The sequence below is a fragment of the Coptis chinensis genome, chromosome 2 (assembly GCF_015680905.1).
Source record: "Coptis chinensis isolate HL-2020 chromosome 2, ASM1568090v1, whole genome shotgun sequence".
Lineage (NCBI taxonomy): Eukaryota > Viridiplantae > Streptophyta > Magnoliopsida > Ranunculales > Ranunculaceae > Coptis > Coptis chinensis.
The window spans coordinates 83545584-83567649 of record NC_141457.1 but is presented as its reverse complement, the minus strand read 5'-3'; the positions used below and the strand labels follow the sequence as shown (position 1 = coordinate 83567649).

The window sequence follows — 22066 nt, the reverse complement described above, 5'->3', positions numbered from 1 at the left end:
TTATTTGCACCTTTGTCTTGACTTGCATGATGACTCATCAAACCTTGCGGCCCGCATAGTGGGTCCATGTGCAGTGTCCAGTGGCGGCCCGGTCTTTTGGCATTTTTACAACTTCCCGCCTATGCGTAGAGTTCGTCGCACTAATCATCTGAGTAGCTCACTTGTCGCATTCGGAGTCCTGGTTCAAGAGATATGAGCTTCGGAAGTTTGATGCTTTTGTGCACGTAATCCTGTTTCTGACTTGATTCTGTACTGTTTTAGTCTTTGGGCTTTAGTCCAAATTTGTTGAGCTTCACATGGGCTTAATCGGAAAGCTTCCCTATTCCATGCTTAAATGATGGCTTTCTAATCATTTTAACGTTAGTTGCTCCAACCTGCAAAAGCACGATAATACGATTATTTCATGATTATTAAGCACAAAATTAACCGAAAGGTTATGTGTCTACGGGGTTTTATAATACAGTTTTGGATGCTTATCATCACCCAAATGGGAGTCATGAACGATAGCATCAACATCTTGCGACAGGGAAACACGACACTAAAAAAGTAGGTCGTTGCACAAAACCCAAATGGAGTCACCGCTAAAGACGGCATAAACGAGGTGAACCAACAAATCAACGAGCTATCCCAGCATATCGAGCAGAGTACTGTGAAGAAGAACACCACTCAGATCGTCCAGAAGATGTTGAAGACATACAGAGTGTCCCTATTCATAGCAGAGGTACTCAGTAAACCCTCTCCTCAAGACTCCATCCAGACGCGCTTTGCGATGTATGATGGAAATACGTGTCCTGGTCAACACGTAGCTCACTACATCCAGAGCCTTGCACTCTATAGTGCACAGGAGTTCGACCACCTGCAATGCCGCTTGTTTCATGCAAGCCTGAAAGATGGAGCTCTCGACTGGTTCTATTTACTGGAACCAAACTCTATTGATAGCTTTGAGAAGCTAACCGATCAAGTTGCTAGCCATTACGTCCACAACAGACATAAAAAAGCCAACCTTAACTCACTCTTCCTACTGTCTCAGAAAAGCGATGAGTCAATCCGCTCCTTCTTAGGATGCTTCAAGACCGAGTTGCTGTCAACGGATACCGACCTCAAGGAGTCCTTCGCCACCTTGACATTCACCAAGGCTATATAGAAACACACATGGCTATACAAGTCGCTAATGAAGGAGCGTCCTGAAAAATTGGAAGACATGTACGTACACTCGCGTGTACAAGTATATCAAGTTACAGGAAGTGCTAGACAATGAAGGCGAACAAGGGGAAGTCGCAGCAATCTCAGACGTTGCCCCATCCTCAAAGAAGTGACCCAGACTATAAGGATAGAAGTATGGTGCCAGGACGCACACGAAACGTGAGTTCCCTATGCTGACAAGATCTTCAAGCTATATATTGGAGAAAATAAAAACAGTGTCCTATTAACTTGAGATAAAATGGCCAGAAGACACACCAGGAAAGCCATACTGTGCTTTCCACAAAGCAAAGTGCCATGAGACTAACGAATGTCAGGGGCTCAAGCACTACCTCCAAGACCTCATTGAGGCAAGGCGGCATATCAAACACTATATTGATATTGCCGATGGCGACCTGCGCCACAAGCTCATGGCTCGCAGAGAGCGAAGCCAAACTCCACCATGCCACCACAATAGAGATGGCTCTCAGGCTCGAAGACGCTTAGTGGACCGATCTCGCCATGAGCGCTGCCAACATTCATCTGACAGAGATAATAAAAGGATGATCAATATGATCACCTTCTAGGACGACTTTATGACGTCCACAAGGGAGAAAAGGAGAAGAGTTGGCGCTCTCCAAGAAGTATATCAATTCTCCTCCCATGCGGCCACCGTTCCACGACCAGCTAGCCACAGCTCAGGAGACATAACTTTCACAGAACGACCTCAATAAGGTTTGCCTCCCACACAATGATGCCCTAGTTGTCCATGTCAAAATTAGCTACTGGACAGTCAAGCGCGTCCTGATCGACCCAGGTAGTTCGTGTGACATTCTGTTCTATCAAAGCCTCAAAGAGATGAACTTTCCTAGGTCGGTTATAATTGATCCAATACCCCCCCATGGCTTCAATGACTCTCAAGCTGACCCAATTGGAGACATAATTCTACCTGTCTCAATCGGGTCATGCGAAGATAAAGTCAGCATCAACACGCGCTTCAGCGTTCTGGATGTCAAGTCATCCTATACTACTATTCTAGAACGCCGTTGGATCCACAAGATGCAAGCAGTGTCATCAACGCTCCATCAGGTTTTACGCTTCCCTGGCCCCAGAGGCATGATGGAGCTCAAAAGCAACCAGCTCGATGCTCACAATTGCAACCAGATCCTCTCAGTTAACAAGCCTGTTGGGGCTTCACTAAAAAACGAGGGAGAGATCGCCAAAACTAAGTTGGCAGAAGACTTCATCTCTGAGGTCAAGACCCTGACCAAGACCCCTCGAAATGAACTGACAAAGGAGAACACTGGGGGCTCGGTCAAAAACATCCCTCCATAAGCCAAGACCCCAGAGGTCGCACTGCAAGTGACCAAGACCCTATAGGTTGCTCAGCCCCTTGAGGCGGCTGCTCAGCCCGAATTGAAAGAAAATGTCAACCTAAGAACCGAGGAGGACCCCAAGTTCGTTTATATAGGAGCTAACCTTGATCCTACTCTCAAGGCATAACTTATAAGCTTTTTATCATTGAATAAAGATGTTTTTGCTTAGTCCTAGATCGATGTGCCTATAATTGATCCCAATGTTGCATGCTATAAGTTAAATGTTAACCCAAATGCTAAACCAGTTTGCCAACGATCTCGAAAATTATTCCTTATATTTCAAAAAACAATCAATGAAGAGGTCGAAAATCTCAAAAAAGCTGGCTTCATTAAGAAGGTCGATTACCCTGAATAGGTCGCTAACATAGTAGCAGTCCCAAAAAAGAATGGCATTGTTCCCCTTTGCGTGAACTTTACCAACCTAAATCAAGAAACTCCTAAGGATAGTTTATCCTTAATTACCAAGAATCGACCGACTCGTAGACCAAACCTGTGGACACGAACTCTTGTCATTCATGAATGCCTACAGTGGCTACAACCAAATCCCACTGGCAGATGAAGACCAAAAGAAAACCTCATTCGTAACAGAGCAAGGAGTTTACTATTACAACGTCCTCCTGTTCGGCCTCAAGAACGCTGGAGTGACCTACTAATGACTTGTCACGGATATATTCTAAGACATGTTAGGTGACACCATGGAAGTCTACATAGACGACATGGTCGTCAAAAGCAAGAAAGTTAGAGATCACTTAGATCATCTCACACAAGCGTTCTCCAAACTGCGGCGAACTTAAATGAAACTTAACCCTAAGAAATGCCTCTTTAGAGCATCCTCTGAGAAATTTCTGGGGTATCAAGTCTCACAACATGGGATAGAAGCTAACCCATATCAGATTCGAGCATTCTTGGACATGCCCAACCCACAAACAAAGAAGCAAATACAAAAACTGATAGGAATGGTGGCAACTCTAAACTGATTCATATCGAGAGCCTCAGACAAATATCGACCTTTCCTGCAAATTCTTAAGAAGGGTGAACAATTTTCATGGAACGAACAATGCTACCAAGCATTCTCTACTCTCAAGGACTACTTGTCAACACCACCTATGCTGGCAAAACTAATTGATGGTGAAACACTGGGTCTGTACTTAGCTGTGCCTGACTGCGCTATCAATTCAGTTCTCTTCAAAGAAGAACAGAATGGAGAGAAACCGATCTACTTCACAAGGAAGACATTGTTGCCAGCTAAGAAGAATTACTCCCACATTGAAAAGGCAGTATTGGCATTACTTTACTAAGCAAGAAAGTTTAGGCCATACTTCCAAGCACATCCAATCAAAGTGCTCACCGACCTCCCGCTAAAGAAGATCTTTCTTAAAGCCAATAAAACAACTCGCATGGCAATATGGGCAGAAGAACTCGGTGAACACCATATTGAGTTCACCTCAAGAACCTCTCAGAAGGGCTAGGTCGTTGCAAATTTAATTTCTTAGCAGATTTCCCAGTTGACGACCTGAACTGGGAACCAGAGATCGACACCCCAACCTCTAAACAACATGATACGTTAGTATGGTCACTCTTCGTAGATGGAGCTAGCAATCCAAGTGGCAGCGGAGTCGGAGTAGTCCTAGTGTCACTAGATGGCGGTATGGTGGAAAAATCATTTCATCTAGATTTTGCGACCTCCAACAATGAAGCTAAGTACGAAGCCCTGGTCATGGGGCTTCGCATGGCATTAGAACTCAAAGTTCAGAAGCTCAAGGTCTTCCGCGATTCACAACTGGTCGTTCGCCAGGTCACAAACAAGTATACAACCAATGAAGGTAACCTTTCGAAGTACCTTCAAGTTGTAAATCAATTACTGCCTTCTTTTAAGAAAGTCACCATACACCATTTCCTACGGGAAGAGAATCGCCACGCTGACAGCTTTGCGTACCTCGCGACCCAAACACCAAACTGTGACCCTAGGAAACTTCTCATCAAAGTAATTGATAGACTTGCTTACCAAAATGAACACGTCCTAGCAATTAGTGACCTATACCCACTCTCTGACACTCAGATGAGTCAAACATAGATGCAACCTATCATAGATTATATCCAGCTAGGCAAAGCACCAGCAGATCACACCAAGGCCAAACAGGTTCAATACCAGTCAGGTCACTACAGTCTAATAAACGACAAACTTTTCAGAAAGTCTGCCGGAGGACCCCATCTGAGGTGCATAAGCCCAGAACAGGGTCAAATGATTTTCGCAGAGATCCATGAGGGAGAATGAGGAAACCACGCAGGAGGTCGCTATATATTTGGCTCACAAAGCAATCTCACAAGGATACTTATGGCCAAGAATGCAGATCGATGCCAAGAAGTATGTACTCAACTACATTAAGTACCAAACATTTAGCCACAATATCATCCAGTCAGCTCGAGAACTCATCAACATAGCCAGCCCTTGGCCATTCCACATGTGGGGATTAGACATCATGGGTCTCTTCATCCCACAGAAAAGCACAGGCTTCCGGTTTGTCCTAGCAGCAACTGATTACTTCACCAAATGGGTGGAAGTGATCCCCTTAGCTCATGTCAAAAAATCTCATGTCAGAAGCTTTATTTGGACCAACATCATTACCAAATTTGGCCTCCCCCACACACTGGTGATGGACAATGGCTCCTAGTTTAAGAAAAAAATAGTTAAGGAGTTCTTGACTAAATGGAAGATCATTCACGAGTTCTCCACTCCCCAATACGCTCAAAGTAATGGTTAAGTAGAAGCTAGTAACAAAGCAATTCTAGAGAACTTGAAAATAACAAAAGTCAGTGGCCAATGCAGCTAGAAAACATTCTATGGGCCCATAGAACGACAGCTCATTCTAGTACAAGCAATTCACCATTCACACTATGCTACGGTACTGAGGTCGTCATTCCTACCAAGCTGACAATTACAACGACTTGATCTGAGATCATCAAATCTGATTAGAACGATTCCATTCTCGCTTGAGAGGTTGACTTACTTGAAAAACATCGCGACCTAGCAGGCATTCAAGTTGCATCCTACTGCCAAACTCTAAAAAAGACATACAACAAGTGAGTAGGCCCTCAAAATTTCCAACCTGATGACCTAGTCTTGAAAAAGACTAAGGATGACTCGAAACTGGCACTAACATGGGAAGGTCCTTACATAGTAGAACGAGTCATTGGCAATGGAGCATATTGGATCAAAACCTAAGACGAACAGACATTACCACGTCCTTGGAATACTTTCTTGAATTGTTAAAGAAATTTTATCAATAAAAGATTCCATTTGCATGAGTTCTTACTCTTAACACTATACACATAGTTTTTGTTTGCATCAATGCACAGTAGTCTCTCAATGTTAACAAAAAGGCACAAAGCTCGCCTTCTAAGAGCAAAATGCTTATTTGAACTAAAACGCTATCCAGAGCTCAAACGTTCTCTATGACAACACGATTGCTCAAGTTAAAAACGATCACTCGAGCTCAAGGGCTTCATAGCTCCAACACTACTCACTAGTTAAGGACCTACAACTCTAGGATCAACTTAGTGCAAAATGCTCTCTAAGAGCCAAAGGATTATTTGAACTTAAACACTTTCTGGAGCTTAAACGTTTTACACAATTAAACACTCACTCGAGCTCAGGGCTACATAGCTCACACGCTTATCACTAGTTAAAGACCTACACTTCTAGGATTAGCCTAGTGCAGAACGCTTTCGAAGACTAAGTGTGCTCACTTGATCCCAAAACGTTCTCTAGATTCAAACATTTTTCATAGCAGTACGTCCAATTGAGCTCAAATGCTTCAAAGCATCCTAAGTCTTCCTAGACGACAGGACATACATCTCCAGGTTAAATTCCTACTGAGATGTCAAAACAACATGCAACAAGCATTCAAACAAACATGCATTTCACAAGTGCAAAATACGAACTGCCTAAACATACTCAGGAAACTAGTTCTTTAAAGTCTACCGAACTGCCACTTATGTGGAAACCAGTTCATTAAGATCTCAAAAATAAAGCGGTAAATAAAGCGAACTGCCCATGTTACCCCAGGTCATCAGCTCTTAATGTATCTGGCCAATGCCACCACAAACATAAAAGGCGAACTGCCCAGGCAAGCCCAGGAAACTAGCACTAATGTATCAGGCTCACGGCCAATCAAATGACTATTACTCATACAAATTTCCTAAACAATATGTTCAAAAGTGTCAACTTGAAGCGGGTCCAGTTCGGTAGAGGATAGAGGATCGGTCGAGGTCACAACAGGAGGGACTACAGGGTTCATTCCCAGTTCGTCATCAACAGGATGGTCAACAACAGACACAGCAACAATAGGCACCATGGCAAGAGCGGCATCAACATCTACGGTTGAGGAGACCTCCCTCCCACATAAAACCATATGAGCATGCTCATCCTTTTGCTCCAGCTCTTCTAAGTTGGCGAACATCGAATCGTACGTCTCCTTCGCCTATAGTGTGACTGCCTTACACTTCATAGCAAAGTCGTTAACTGTGGCCAGCTTCCCCTTCATGTCGCTTAACTCATTAACCGCGACCGTTCTCTCCAAAGTTACAGGGACGAGTTGAGCTTTCAGATCATTCAGCTCTTTCTGCTTAGTGCCTCAGCCTGCTGCACATCTCGAACGTTTGCCAGCTCGTCTTTCAACCTTTCGAGCTCGCCTTTCTCCATCTCAGCAATCTGGGCCGCCGTCTTCAGTTTTTGGTAGCCCGTTATAAGCTGCACCCATTTACAAAATATCACGCACCTAAATACAACATATACAGATGAACAGAATCAATCAAGTTGTACAAATTTGGCACTTACCAAATAGTGAGCCAGGTCCGTCGCTCTCAGATTCTCTGTCAGGTCCTTAGAATCCAAGTCTTTCCTGTCTCCATCCAGCATCATCCCTTCCAGCAAGTAGGACGCTATAGGTGCGGATTTATAGCTACAATCCGACCTCTTCATAGTCGTCCTCCTCCCAGTTTTCTCATTCATATAGACAAGGGTGCACTCCAGATCATCCTTACCCGCACTAGGACGATCCTTCCCAACCTCTTTCCCTACAGCCTTCTCATTCCCTTTACCACCAATAGTGCACCCCTACACCAGTGGTCGACCCAATTTCAGTGTCCCCAAGACCTAGAACACTGAAATCGACCTGGGCCCTCGATCTGGAGACACGAGCTGTCTTCCCACCACTGCAGTCACCACTAGCAGCCCCAGAACTCCTGCCAAGAACATGTTCAGCCGCTTTAGCGACCTTCGTAGCTCTCGTGTCAGGCTCATCAGCCTTCCTCTTTAGTGAACTCTTCTGTTCACGAGGAGTGAAGGAAATGTTCTCCAGATCGAATGAGGAATTCTCCTGTCCTTTTCTCCTTGGGATGGCCCCAGTTCTTTCCACTTCAGGTCGCTTCACCGACCCACTACCACTAGCACCACTGCCAAGTCGCACCTGCCCAGACCGGCTCCTGTTCCTAGCCTCCCTACTGACAATACCACTATCTTCACACTCCATGCTCGAGTCACTCGATGATCTAATTACGTCCTAACCTCTGGACCTCTTCTTCTATTGCTTCCTCTTCGCTCTGATCCCTCGTCCTCCCCTTTCAACAAAGTAGCTCGCTACTTCAGGCAGCTTCTTCCGCTTCTTAGCACGAGTAAGACAAGCAAACTTCTCGACCACACCACGTTCTTTCCTTCTGGTAATAGCAACCTCTGCAACATAAACAATTCAAAGGTCAATTCATTATAGCACATACTTCTCAGTATACAACACAAAAGCATGATACAACAAACAACCTAGTACGTACCAGAAAAATTACAAACCCTAGTCTGGACACTAAATCCATAAACACAATAATTCCCAAGTATCAACAACAGCCTCTTCTCCCAAGGTTCGTTACTAACCCCATCCAAAACGCTTGACTTTCCAGTCAAAGTTTGTAATATAAAGTTGTTAGCTCTAGATTGCTTCACAACAAAATGTTGAGCAATATCAGCGACCTCAATGTGGTACTCACCACATTCATTCAAAAGGTCGAAGACTCTAAACAAACACCATGTGTTTCCAACGAGCTGGCACGGCACTTTCTCACAGAAATTTAAAAACTCACATGTCAGCCTAGACAACGGTAATCTCAGCCCCGTTCTCAGTTGCCTCTCACATATAACTACCCCATAGTCTTGGGGAACAAACACATTACTAAAGACGTCAGCATCCTCTCCCAGTTCGTGAATTTCCAGGTTGCTCACACGAATATCGTACGCATGCCTCAAATCACCAAAGCTTCTCAAAGCTCACTTATCTACTACCTTAGGAGGCAAACCACTATAGGATGATGTCACCCTATCACCAGAACTGCTCTCCACAGCGACCACAGAATCAGAACCAACCTCCTCTACCTCCTCACTCAATGAAACATCTCTAATCTCCTCAGATTGAATATCATCTGAATCAGACATACTTCCTCTTCTTATACAACTCACCAACAACAAATAACGACAACTAAAGTCTAGCGAACCCAACAAAAACAAGCAGCAAAGAAAAGAAAAATGGCAAAAATTAACCTGTGCCTTTCGAACTCAAGGGGTGCAAATGAGGAACGCTTCAGTTTTCCAGGCGTATATCACAAGCCACTGGTTCGTTTTCCAAAGCAGCGCAACCATTTTATTTAACCCTAACGTGCCACGTCTCCCCACAAAACAAGGCGGTTAAGTTGCGACCTTTCAGATCATCCGTACCATGTGCCTTCCACATTCCAACTTAATTAAATCTCTCACTAGATCGCTATCCAATACTTAACGACTTGCTGAGAAGGGGCTGTGTGAAGGAGTAATATACACTTACAGTAAATATTAAGCACGTGTCAAGCACACCAGGAGGATTACACTCGGCCTACACGCCCAAGTTGTCAAGATCGGTTCATACGTGTTAAAGCGACCTCATCAACACAAACACTCTTCTCCCGGCGACGCCCGCGATCCGTCAATCATCCAGAAAGTTGATTCTAGCCAGCACCTCAATGACTAGTAACGCATGTTACAGCTGGCATCATCAAGACCGGAGCTTCAGCTGCGCAGACCATTACTCCAACACAGGATGCCTTCATGGCTCATTGAATGTCATCAAATCCATAACTTGATCTGACGCGAGAAAGGAGGAGGCGTGGGAACCATTACCTATATAAAGAAGATGAGGAACTACGTCTGACCTAATTCAAGTTCCCAAAGAGAACTTGATACGTAGGCAGTTTGTCCATACGAACTCGGTCAATTCAACCCACAAACACCATCTTCCCCCAAACAGCCTACATTTGTAAGGTTCACCAAAAACAACCTTTACAATCTTAGTATGCTGTCCCTTGCATCATTGATTAAGGGTGTTAGTAGTGTAGAATCAAAATCCAAAGGTGACATCTGATGCAGAGATGTGGAATGGTAGATTTGCTATGTTGGGATTGGTTGCTCTGGTCTTAACTGAGTTTGTCAAGGGTGGAACCCTTGTGTAGATTATTAGTTCTTAGTTATTACTGTCTTAGTATGCTGTTTACTTGTTTACTAGTAGCATATATGTCATGGAAAAATACCAAATAATGTATCTGTTTGGTGTGAATGATCAGTAAGACTTGCCTCTGTATCCGAACAAGCTCGATCTTTCATTTCATTTTTTATGAACGCAAAATTATGCCACTAGTCTTGATTGTTAATAATTCTTCAAAAGTTTAGGCCCCAAGTTTTGTGCGGGTTGAAGCATTGGGTGATATTAGAGCTCTTGAGCAGGAATATTGTAATTGGGACGGAAGTTTTGTTACCAATTGAGGACTCCTTTATGTTCGAAACTACTCTCTAAAAATAAATACAATTTGAAAATATTGAAATAAAATGAAAAATTGTAAACCAGACAATATGTCTCCGTAACTTGCTTGTGCTAGCATAATATGCCAGAATATTAACAGAAAAAACTCCCAGAATTATGGCGAGTGATGCACAGAATGTTAGTGAAGTATGACTTGTTACCAACAAGTCAACAACCATTGTTTGTTAGCCTCATATTAAACTTGATCCTCCAAACTTTCAAGAGCATATATAAGCATTAACATAACAAGAAATGTGTTGTTATGCAATTGAAATTGGATTGCTAAGATTCTTCATAAACAAGTCTTACCAACAGAACAATGACCGCACAACCACCCCTTGGATTATTTCTTCTCTCATTTTTTCTTTTCATAATTAACACCCACCCTGTCTTATATAATGTTGAATATTCATTATTCTACTGCGAGGATTCCCATATACTCTGGGCACAGCTGAGCACTATCTCCATCCGATAGTTGCAGGTAGGGCTGTCAATATATCGGTTTGGGTCTGGTTTTGGAAAATCCAAACCCGAACCGATAAGAAATTTTGGAACCCGAAACCGAACCGAACCGATAAGAAATATTGGAAACCCGAAACCAAACCAAATCGATAAAAAATATTGCAAACCAAACCCAAACCGAAAACTATAAAATCAATTAAATCTTAAATTAAATCAATTAATTTCAACTACACAATTATAACATATACAAAATTAATCATAAATATTACTAAAATATCATTTTATCGGTTCGGATTCATATCGGTTCGGTGGAGGGCAAACTCGAAACCAAACCAATATTTTATCGGTTCGGTTCAGTTCGATTTCAGGTCAATAGAAAATAAATCAAATTACCAAAACCCAAACTGTTTTTTATCGGTTTGGTTCGGGTCGGTTATCAAGTTATCGAAACCCATTGACAACCCTACCTGCAGGCCTGCAGCAGCCACTTGTGATATTAATGTACAAATCTATTGAACTGGTCGAGCTAAAGTTTTCAGTAGTCTTCAGTTAGTTGAACAATTTGCGCATAAGTGTAAAATACTAAAAACAGAGTATATGCTAACATATATAATACAATACTTGTACTAAACGAAACTTCAAATTGGACACCCGTTGTGCAGTATATTAGTGTTTATTTTTCTTGGTCATTTTGAACAAATCATTATTGATTTTGAATCTAAGATCCAGAAGAAAAAAATTATTGAAACACATAAATTCGCTGCTTTAGACCTTTAAACTCAACCGCGTATATATATACGATAGTTAGAGATACAAAATATTCTTCATTCTCCCAAGTACACCTACTACGTTATAATTCATACGCAGGTTATAGATTTCCCATGTGTTTCAACTATGAGATAATGTATTATAGCAATTACTTAACAATAACTTAAATGATATATCTTGCAAGCTAAAGTTTGATACGATTGAGACTAAATACCTTGCAGTGCAGTGATACGTTTTTGCAATACAAGATGCTACAAACATAGAAAATCTTTTCTCAACTTCGGCTGATCTCTTATTTTATCATATCATCATGCAGCTCGATTCGAGTATGGTAGTGTTATGTTATTTCACCAAAAATAAAAGAGTATAGTAATGTTAGGCACTCGATCCTTAAAAAGTTAATAGTTGCTTTTAGAATTAATCGGTCCTTCCATGTCTTATCATTTGGTTGGTGTTGTCCATAAGTGAACTCTACCATCTCGGTCTTGTCTTTTGCTCCATGCTCACCATGTGCTTTTTCTTATTATAGTGTACTGCCTACATCAAGAAAACAACCCTTTTATTCTCTCTCACATATCAATCTTTAAAAGCCCAGATCATCTTCCAGTTCTCTAACTCTGCTCACTCTGTTTAGTTTGTAGTTTCTCTCTTTCTGTTAGTCTCATATGGGTAATACTGCATCTTGTGCACCGTCACTTTTGAATGGAGGGGTAGTGAAGGTTTTGTTGAATGATGGAAGGGTACAAGTGTTCACAAAGCCAATTAAAGCAGTTGAAATTATGTTAGAGCACCCAAGGCATTTTGTATGTGACTTCAGTGATCTTAAGGTTGGTCACAGAATTCCTGGCTTAGCTGCTGATGAAGAACTTGAGCGACGACATTTGTATTTTATTCTTCCAATTGAGATGCTCTATTCAGTGCTTGTGAATGATGAGATGGATGCTCTTTCTTGCAAAGCGTCCAGAGTGATAAAAAATGGAGGAGCTAATAACATTGGGAAGATATTTCCAATTTTTAGTGAATTTTGCATTTTCCCTTCCGACAGTAAAGCATTGGATTCAGTCAGGGATTCCAATCATGTCGAGAGATACTCAAAGCAGAGATCATGGAAACCAGCCTTGGATACGATTCTTGAAACTCCATGTAGAATGTAAAGAAAACAGTATGTTTTTTTCTTCTTTAATTTGAAATGTAACTTGTGTTAGTTTGAATACATTCATTGAAAGTTAACCATCTATATGTAATTATGTATTCACTTTTTTGTATCTCCATGTGAGGAAAGCAAAATACTCCTCTGTCGCTGTTAAAACTTAAAAGTCTAATGTAAAACCAAAAGAGGACATAAATAAATACCACACCCACAGTTGTACAGTACCAGTGCATGCACTACACCAACATATGTCAAATCAAGGGCCAAAGCTAGATATATTGCAGATTTAGTTGCGGTGTTTTGGGCCCATGTACTAACTATTTATCTATTTCCCAAACACGGAGGGGGAAAAAAGAAGAGGGAAAATGAGCGAAGCTGAACAACGACTCCTGACGTTGGATGAACTGCCTTCACTTCAACACTTCGAATCTCAAATCGAATCTCGAAACATCCCCGCGGTAATCCAAAGCCCCTTTTAGTCTTTTTCCTTTGTTTTATTATTATTATTATCAATCCTTCGTCTCACTATATATAAAAAAAAAAAAAAAAAAGGTGTTCCGTGGATGTATAAAAGAATGGAAAGCTTTCTCCGCGTGGAATCCATCTAACGGTGGCCTCGACTATTTACAGGTTTCTCCTCAATTAATTAAATAGTTAATAAAATAATTTTTTATTATGACGTGGATTATTTTTATTTCTATGACAAAATCAGGAGCGAGTTGGGAACACTGTTGTTGAGGCTATGCTATCTAGAACTGCACCGGTTTTTTACGGTGACATTAGAAGTCGTGAAATGGTAACACGGGGGCACCACTTGTTCTATGAATTTTTACTGTGGACTTAACTGTAACTTATTGTTTTTGTATCTTTTTTTTTTGTAGGTACCTTTTCCATTTTCAAGTTTCATTACTTCATGCAAACAAAATCTTGGTGGTACTGCTGATTGTGTTGAGCCAATTGATACGCCGTCTTCCGTAGATTCTTCTTATCAAGTTTACCTAGCACAGGTTATGATATTTATATTGTAACTTTTACTAGAGTATATTCATCTACCATATGGAAATGTAAGAAGCACTATTTTCGGAGATAATGCTCAATTTGAAGCTAAGTTACATTGACATGGATACATGTGTCTGTTATCTGCCACTGTGGAATATAAAAAAGTGAGGTATATTACATACAACATGTGCCTGTGTCGTGTCCATGTAACGTAGCTTTGAAGTGGTATATGCATTATCATTTTGAATTGATAAGAAGTTTTTTTTTATGCAGGTCCCTATTTTGAATTTGGAGAATGAAGAGAGATCTCAGTTAGAGAATTTGAGAGAAGATATCAAAATGGTACATATTTCTTTTTATGTTTTTATATGTTTGAGTTACTACTTATTTCTCGGGTATTGATCGATAAAATATATGGACTTAGATCATTAGAAGCTTCTTTGAGGTTCTTTAGCTATTATATAAAGATTGTTTGGAACAATGTTACCTTTGTTTGATTGGTGCAGCCTAGAATTTTGGAGACAAGAACATTAGCTTCCATCAATCTGTGGATGAATAATACGAAATCTAGATCCAGTACTCACTATGATCCACATCATAATCTTTTATGCGTCGTTTCTGGATGCAAACAAGGTGACTAAATGTTTCTAATGGTGCATTCTTCGTTTAACTTTACCTTAGGTTTATTATTACTGCAAGTGCTTGTCAATGTTCTTTTCTTGATGATCTGCGTAGAACATGACTCAGAGAGTGAACTTTCCATTCTTCCTCTCTTTTGGTCAAAAGTGAGCCTTGGCACTAGTGGAGAACCTACCTCTGGGCCCCTCTCGTGTGTTCTAGGCTCACCTAGGCACAGGCAAAGGGCCTTGGTGCTCAACTTGTTTCAGTTTGATTAAATGAGGTGACCCCTGCAGATTTTCAGTTTGATTAAATTGGTGACCCCTGAATGAGGTCACCCATTTATGTCTTACTAGATGGCTCTTTTAGCCTTTCGAATTGCCTCCATTCCTTTCCAATCATTTCTCCCAAGTCATATGAGCAGGAGTTGAACCTGCATGATTTCCTTGAGAGGAACTCTTTGATCTTCCATGATCTTGTGATATCATTAATTGTAAAACAAAAAGTAATAATAATAACATAACTTGCAATAAAAGTTAATAACTTCGGGCACATACTCATATTTTTAAGCCTCAAAACCGATGACAATAAACAAACAAAATATTTCTTACTATTTTCTCACGAGGTCGAGCAACTGCAAAATGTTAACAAAAGTTAAGTTGTGGTTATGCTTTTGTGATGGAAGTTATGGTTCTGCATGATCAAAATACTCTCATTCTCTTAGATTGCAGGTTGTGCAGTTAAATCGCTACTCGCTCGAGTAGCGAGTAGGTGTAATTGGTCGGGGATTAATCGGACGATTTTTCATAACACTATATTTCTTTACAAATAATTATTAAATATATTTAACTTTGAAATACCAACATAATGAAGCCAATTAAGAACCCAATCAATCAATAAACAATTAAAACACTCAATCAACTAAAATAAATATGATTAAAATATAAAACTTTACAGAATCGAGGGTTGGTCGAATCAGCGAAATGTCGAGTTCAATGTTTAACATTGAAATAGTGAACACAATTACTCGGCTAATCGGGCCTAATCGGCCGAGTACTCGGGGAGTTTTTGAGCCCCGATTGTAATCGGGGATTAAATTGTTAGTCGGGTCGGCTAAGCAGTGAGTAGCGAGTACTCACCGATTACTCGGGGAGTACTCAACAATTTAATAGCCCAGATTGCAGGTCTCTTATTCTAGATATTACAATTTACTTTGTGCTGAACTAATTATTATTGATTGATAATTTATTTATTTATGCATTTCAGTTGTTTTATGGCCCCCAACTGCGATCCCATCGTTATACCCAATGCCTATTTATGGCGAGGCTTCAAATCACAGGTATGTTCTGTATTAGGAATTTCTTAAAGCATAACGACTTATAGTCCTGTGATGTCAAATTCTCCATTTTGGAAAGGAATAGTTTAAAACAAAAATTATGGTCACCACCATAAGTCCATAGTTGGAATAGTATATTTCTTACTTTGAATATTCTGTTATATTGACCAGTTGCTTTTGTAGTTCTGTTGACTTGGTAAACCCTGATTATTCAACTCATTCAAGAGCAAAATTCTCATCGGATTACTCACAAAAAGTGACTCTGCATGCTGGTGATGCACTGTTTATCCCTGAAGGCTGGTAAGGTTTTTTTTGCACCTAAGAATTTGTGGATATGTCGGACAATCCTGCACTTTTTCCTTTATTTTTGTCATATACAAACTTTGAGCTTTTTGAATCACTATAAACATGAAAGCTTTGTAAAATTGTGATTGCATCATTTATTCATTTTATTGATATTCGTGATCATGCTTAAAGGTGTGGTACTAATATCTAAGTAACTAACAAGTACTTTTGTCAGCTCCCTTGATTTATTTGTAAGTGATGTTAATCAGCTCTTTAAACCTACTTTCTGTCTACAATATTGACTAGTCACACTTGAAAGTAGCATCCTTGTCATATAGTTCTCATTATTTGACTTTCTTCTCTATGTTGTTTCACCTTTTCTTTTCAAATTACGGTTGGCGCACTGGGGGGGGGGGAGGGGAATAGATTATTTAAGTTATATAGAGCTGCCTACTAACTTAACTTGTCAAAAAAAGCATCGCAACACATCTGCTTATCTTTTTGTTTTTTCTATGGCATAATATGTTATTTTGGTGTGGTTATATCTATACCTTAATATTAAAGCTTGCACCCAATTTATTTTTCAAGCTCTATTAAAAATCCACATCATCACTTATTAAAACGGGAATTCCTTCCTCTATTGAAAATGAAAATTCTAACAATTCTAAATTAAAACGGAAATCATTCTCATACTAAAACAAGAATCACACTTCTAAATTAAATCAACTTTTAAAACGGGGTTTTAAAGCACACTTAAAAAACAGGATATTTTCCCAATTAAAACGTACGCTTTGTCCCGAAATTTGTAAATGTTTTTGAGCAAGTTTTCGAAAGAGCCATTGCGTATCCAATGTATTTTTCAAGCTCCATTAAAAATCCACAACTTCTCCTCCTAAAACAGGAATTCCTCCCCTTATTGAAAAGGGAAATTCTAGCACTTTTAATTACATCTAGAGTCCTACTACTAAAATGAGAATCACATTTCTCCTACTAAACACTTCTTATTTAAATCACACTTCTAAATCATCTATTAAAACGGGAATTCCTCCCTTATTCAAGCAGGAATCACTCTTTTAAATTAACATATTTAAACGGGAATTCTTCACCTATTAAAACGGATATCACACTTCTAAATTAAGTAAACAGGGTCCCTACCCCTACTAACAAGTCCCTACCCTATTAAAGGGTTATTAATGCTTCCAATTAATGAGTTTTAATCAAGATAAATTTCAAAATAGCCGGGGCATATGCACGGGCATACAAACTACTAGTATAAGTTAATTTGTTTTAAATCACAATTTTTAGTACCCATGGCCATAATATTCTTTATCACAGGTTCCATCAAGTGGATAGTGATGATTTAACCATCGCTGTTAACTACTGGTGGCAGTCCAGCATTATGTCTAGCATGTCAGAGCACATGGATGCATATTATTTGCGGAGAGTAATGAGAAGGTATATTTTTGAACTTTTTCTAATTCAATTGTCACATCTATAAGCAATTTATCTTAGAGTCTATTCGTTTTGTCGAACAGAACCCTGATATTATTTGATAGCTGACTTGTTCTGTTTCGTTACATGTTGCTCATCAAACATTGATGTACAAGAAAGATTGGTAAACGGTGAAATGGTATGCATCTTCTCACTCGGTATTTTTTTACTAAGACTCCAAGGAAGATAAATGTCATAATTGAAAGTGAGACTTTGCTTAATCTTAAGAATATGTAAATGGAGCTGTCTTTGAAATATTTCCAAAATGCATGATTTTGCTCAAAACTTTGTTTCATGGTTGCAGAATTGTATGTATAAACCCTTTGCGTATATAGTACTGTAAGTCATGTTCCCTCTTTGGAAATAGGACAGGATCGTATGCTGCATGGGGCTTCCATTTGTAATGAAAAATCTGAAAAACACGTTGGTAAGAAGCTTGCTGTTGGAGAAATAGGTATCTTTTCTTTCCATTGTTATTACTTTGCTGTAGATTCTTCTGTTTTTGTATAGTGGAGATGCTGTCATATCCATTCTAGACTAACAATTGGTTTATGCATGTCATAATATGCTAATACTTTCTAGCAATAAATTAGAAGCAGTTGTCCATTTCAAAGCTGCAGTCATCTGTTGGCTGATCAGTTATTGGTCAGAGAAATTACGTCCTTGGCGTTGTTCTTTTTGTCAGGCTACCAAGAGTTTGATTCGGTTGATCAAAATGGTACCAAGGTAACAAAAGCGGCTAATCAAAAGGAAAAGATAATGCTGGACCAGCTTAAGCCCTCTGCCCTCCAAGCTCTTCATGAACTTGTTTCTTTAGTTCATGATAGTGTAAATGTTAATGTCAAAATCCAACCAGTGCCTTCCACTTCAACTGGCAGTCCAAGTGAAAGTAGGAGTGGTGAAAGCAAGAAGATTGCATCAGTCAATTTATTTCTCTTGGAAGATGATCCAGTTGCTGATATAGTTTGGACCCTCAAACCACTTGAACTTCAGAATGTCTTGCTTGCTATGGTGGTAGGTAAAAAAATTCCGTATGCTCTTTTATCAGCTGATGGTCCCATTTGGAAAATGTGTAGAACATATTATCATTAAATCTTACTCTATAATAAATAAATATGGGTGTTAAATATATATTCGCATTACTCAGAATCAAAAGAAGACCTGATCTATGTTATGCGCCTAGAATGATTGGGATCAGGCAAAGATGGCAGTCGCTACGCGCTATAGCCGTAAAAGTATGAGTGTATTTAAAAGTTCAAATTCCTACAGAAAAAGACATCTGTTGGTCAAACTTCTGTGAGAAGATCATTATAAGATTGTACTTAAATTATATGTATCACTCATTTCGGCCAAATTGCTTAGAGAAGATCAATAAGTTGGTATATTGATGCAGAATATTCTTCTTATTTTTTATTTTTATTTTTTTAGTGCACGTGTCTAACGGTTGTGGTTTTCTTTGGTGTATGTGTGTGGTGGGGGGACTTTACAATTTATTTTTCTGTTGCAAATGTTCGTATTAAATACTTGATAGAGCTGATAAACTCTGGTCCTGATTTACAATTACACTGTCTAACAAAAGGTTTGTTCATCATAATCATGAAGGATGGAAGGTTATTTGGTGTTTTATTCTTGTTGATTATGCCAACTCACATCATGTTACTCTAAAAAACTGTAATGATATGACATGGACTACTTTGATACTTCACTCTTTTTTCTTTTTCGTGGTGGATATTCATTGATGTTAGATTAATTGGTCTTTTCAGTATAATTTCCCGAGAACATTGGAAACCCTAATCCTGCACGTGCTCTCACCTGTGGGAGCAGAAGTTCTTACTCGAAAATTTGAGGAGATTGATCAACAGATAATTATAGAAGAACGGTACTAGAAATCTACCTGCAGCTTTTGGGTTCATCATGGGGGATCATGCTGATGAGTGAATCCTGTTACTGTTTTTTTTTTCTTGCAGAAATGAGTTCTACCAGATATTTTATGGTGTATTTGATGACCAATTTGCTGCGATGGATTCAATTTTAAATGGAAAAGAGTCATTTGCACTTCAGGTGACACCATGCTCGTATATTAAACCACAAGTTTCTGGTCAATGTTCGCTTCCACCTTTTGCTTTTCCCAAATAAGTTGGACTAGGTACTTAAACAAATTGAATAAGTTGGTTAGACAATATGGACAGAGTTCCCAAACTCCACTGTCTGGAATAATAGGAGTGACACCCTATTGGCTTTGTTACTAGTCAGTGGATTGCAGAGAAGTGATGGAGAATCTCATTAGCGACGGCCTATTGGAAACAATCACGAGGTTCTTAGCTTTTAGTCCCCTAAGACCCTAAATGATGTATATTTAGGTTTTAGTCCCAAATTGATGTGTAACTATGTTTTAGTCCCACATTTGAGTGTTGACTGTGTTGACTATGAGTTGACCATGGTCAACGTGGCCTAATTTCATATATTGCCTGTTCTATCCTTGCATATGCTCATCAGTCCATCACAAGACTGCAATTAAACCTTTGAACTAGTTGTTGGGGCTTGCATACACCTGTAAGTATCTCTAAAATGATCCAACAACCACAAAAAAATGTTGTGATCCGCGGGTTGTTGCTATATTTCATCGTGATACTTTTAATTCAAGATGAATAAATTTCGAACGTGGATTTCTAAGGCCAGAGTGAATGTACGTTATCTGCTCGTGGAAAGGTACTATTCACATAATAGAAAATGCCAGTCAACTTGTAGTGTCATATAATAACTAAATAAACTTTCCAAGTTGCAATATATCGGGAGTATGAGCTGTACTAAATTGTCTGGGTTGCTTGTGTTGCAGGCCTTCAGGAATGTATTGGATAAGTACTTGGGAGTGAACTTTGATGGACCCAAACAGTGAAGTGAATGAGATACTCGTGGAGCATAATATTGGTTCACCAGTCATCTGGAGAGGTAAATATATGCATCCGCATAATCTGATCCATATGTGCAATTTTTTCAAGAGGATAACTTGTGTTCTAAAGTTATGTATTTACTCTTTGTTATTAATTAGGCATGTAGTTTACGAAGCTATAACCAAGGCACATGTTAGCGTCTGTATTGGGTATGTATGGTGCAGATAAATAGTACACAAAATGGGGGTATATGGATCTCTTTCCCTTTAATACCGTATTACAAGAGGTATTGCTTCAACCATAAATGTTTCGAACTTTAATTTATCTTGTATGTTTGAAGTCAATGCCTTGTGTAACACTGACAATTAGGTGATTTGCACAACTTTTCGTTGTCTATTATGAAGTTATATAGTGAAAAATGAAAACACAACAGAAGCTGTTCCTTAGCTTGGTGTCATTTGAATTGGTAAAAGGTTTGAACATAACCTAGCTCGACAGAAAGCTAACAACCATAATCATGCCTTGGATAAATATTTTTCTTATGTTATATAACGAAGTGGGGGGAGTTAGGGGAGAAACTCATGTTGTTGGTTTGGCAGTGTGGTATTAAAATTTCAGGGTAACCATTGCTGACATAAGAATTAGTTGTTTTTTCTCCGTTCACGTGGTTTTTTATTTTATATCTAGGTTCATATGCAGGGTCTTCTAAAAGCACATATGTTTGTAGCAGTTCTATATTTGTTTTGTGGGTGTCATCCCACCAACCCCTGTTGTTGGGAGTTAGTAGGCAAAACTGAGCAGGAGTTTGAATTGTAATATTGTTTTTCACATTCAAACGATATAGGATTTAAGTGGCAAAATATCTTCTAAAACAAAATTCCTAGTGAAACAACAGCTAACGTGTCCTCTTTGAACTTTTAGCGGATACATTCCTTTTTGGTGTTGAAACACAGTATCTCATGTGGGTTTTTCAATTTTCACCGCTGCTTAGAACAATAGGACTTCTAGCTGTTGGATCCATAACTCTCTCATTATGGACTTAATCACAAGTCACAAGTTTGTCTTCCGGAATCCCGTCCCATAGGAATTGGACAAGTTGATATGAAGCGACTGATCAGTCAGTTTCCTGAAAATAATGTGCCAGTAGACACATAAGGGGGCATAGGATTAGGGATCTGGCGTGCATTTTTCATGCATGTATTTCACACTGATTTCATAGACAGGAATGGAAAATACTGTGATTGCAACACATAAGAGGGTTGTGGTTATGCATAGATGTATAGTTTTGGTATGGGAATTTTGAGCAAAGGATAACAGGAACAGTAAAGTTTTGGTAATTACAGGTTTTGGAATCTTTGGTAGTAAGAAGTGGTGAGAAGAAGAAAGCGTAAAGGAAGTTAGCAAGATGCGATTCCATGACGATACAAGGTGTGAAGGTGTCATCTTAGGCTTTTGTAACTTGAAGAGCCCTATAAGGGAAACAAAAGGGGAGAAAAGAGGGAGAGAGTAGCTTCTAGTTTGTCATTTGTGCATGACCCTTTTAGGAGGCAGAGAGCATGTATAGCACCTTAATCCTGCTACTGTAAATACTTTCTTTTGGATATCTTATAATACCCACCTCACTTTCTCTAATCCATAGC

General features: G+C 39.5%; 2 protein-coding genes across 7 annotated transcripts; both read left to right on the top strand.

Annotated features, from left to right (window-relative positions):
* Positions 1–11910: 11910 nt before the first annotated feature.
* On the top strand, positions 11911–12893 carry LOC147518370 (DUF4228 domain protein). The gene has a single exon (XM_086590232.1). The coding sequence runs from the start codon at positions 12322–12324 to the stop codon at positions 12808–12810; it is 489 nt and encodes a 162-aa protein (XP_086446358.1). The 5' UTR covers positions 11911–12321; the 3' UTR covers positions 12811–12893.
* Positions 12894–13105: 212 nt separating this feature from the next.
* On the top strand, positions 13106–22058 carry LOC147518369 (2-oxoglutarate (2OG) and Fe(II)-dependent oxygenase superfamily protein). 6 transcript variants are annotated; one of them, XR_015211779.1, is made up of 17 exons: positions 13106–13264; positions 13359–13436; positions 13519–13602; positions 13688–13813; positions 14079–14147; positions 14312–14438; positions 15690–15762; positions 15943–16059; positions 17380–17499; positions 17656–17674; positions 17908–17989; positions 18221–18549; positions 19299–19414; positions 19503–19596; positions 20372–20484; positions 20651–20712; positions 21770–22058. XR_015211779.1 is itself a non-coding variant. In XM_086590228.1 (15 exons), exons 1-15 carry the CDS (start codon positions 13172–13174, stop codon positions 20429–20431), a joined length of 1587 nt encoding a protein of 528 aa, XP_086446354.1. In that variant the 5' UTR covers positions 13106–13171; the 3' UTR covers positions 20432–20872. The 6 variants fall into 6 exon arrangements, 1 of the variants encoding a protein (XP_086446354.1); XR_015211777.1 differs by lacking the exon at positions 20651–20712; XR_015211778.1 differs by lacking the exon at positions 21770–22058 and having other exon boundaries at positions 20651–20872.
* The last annotated feature ends 8 nt before the right edge of the window (positions 22059–22066 follow it).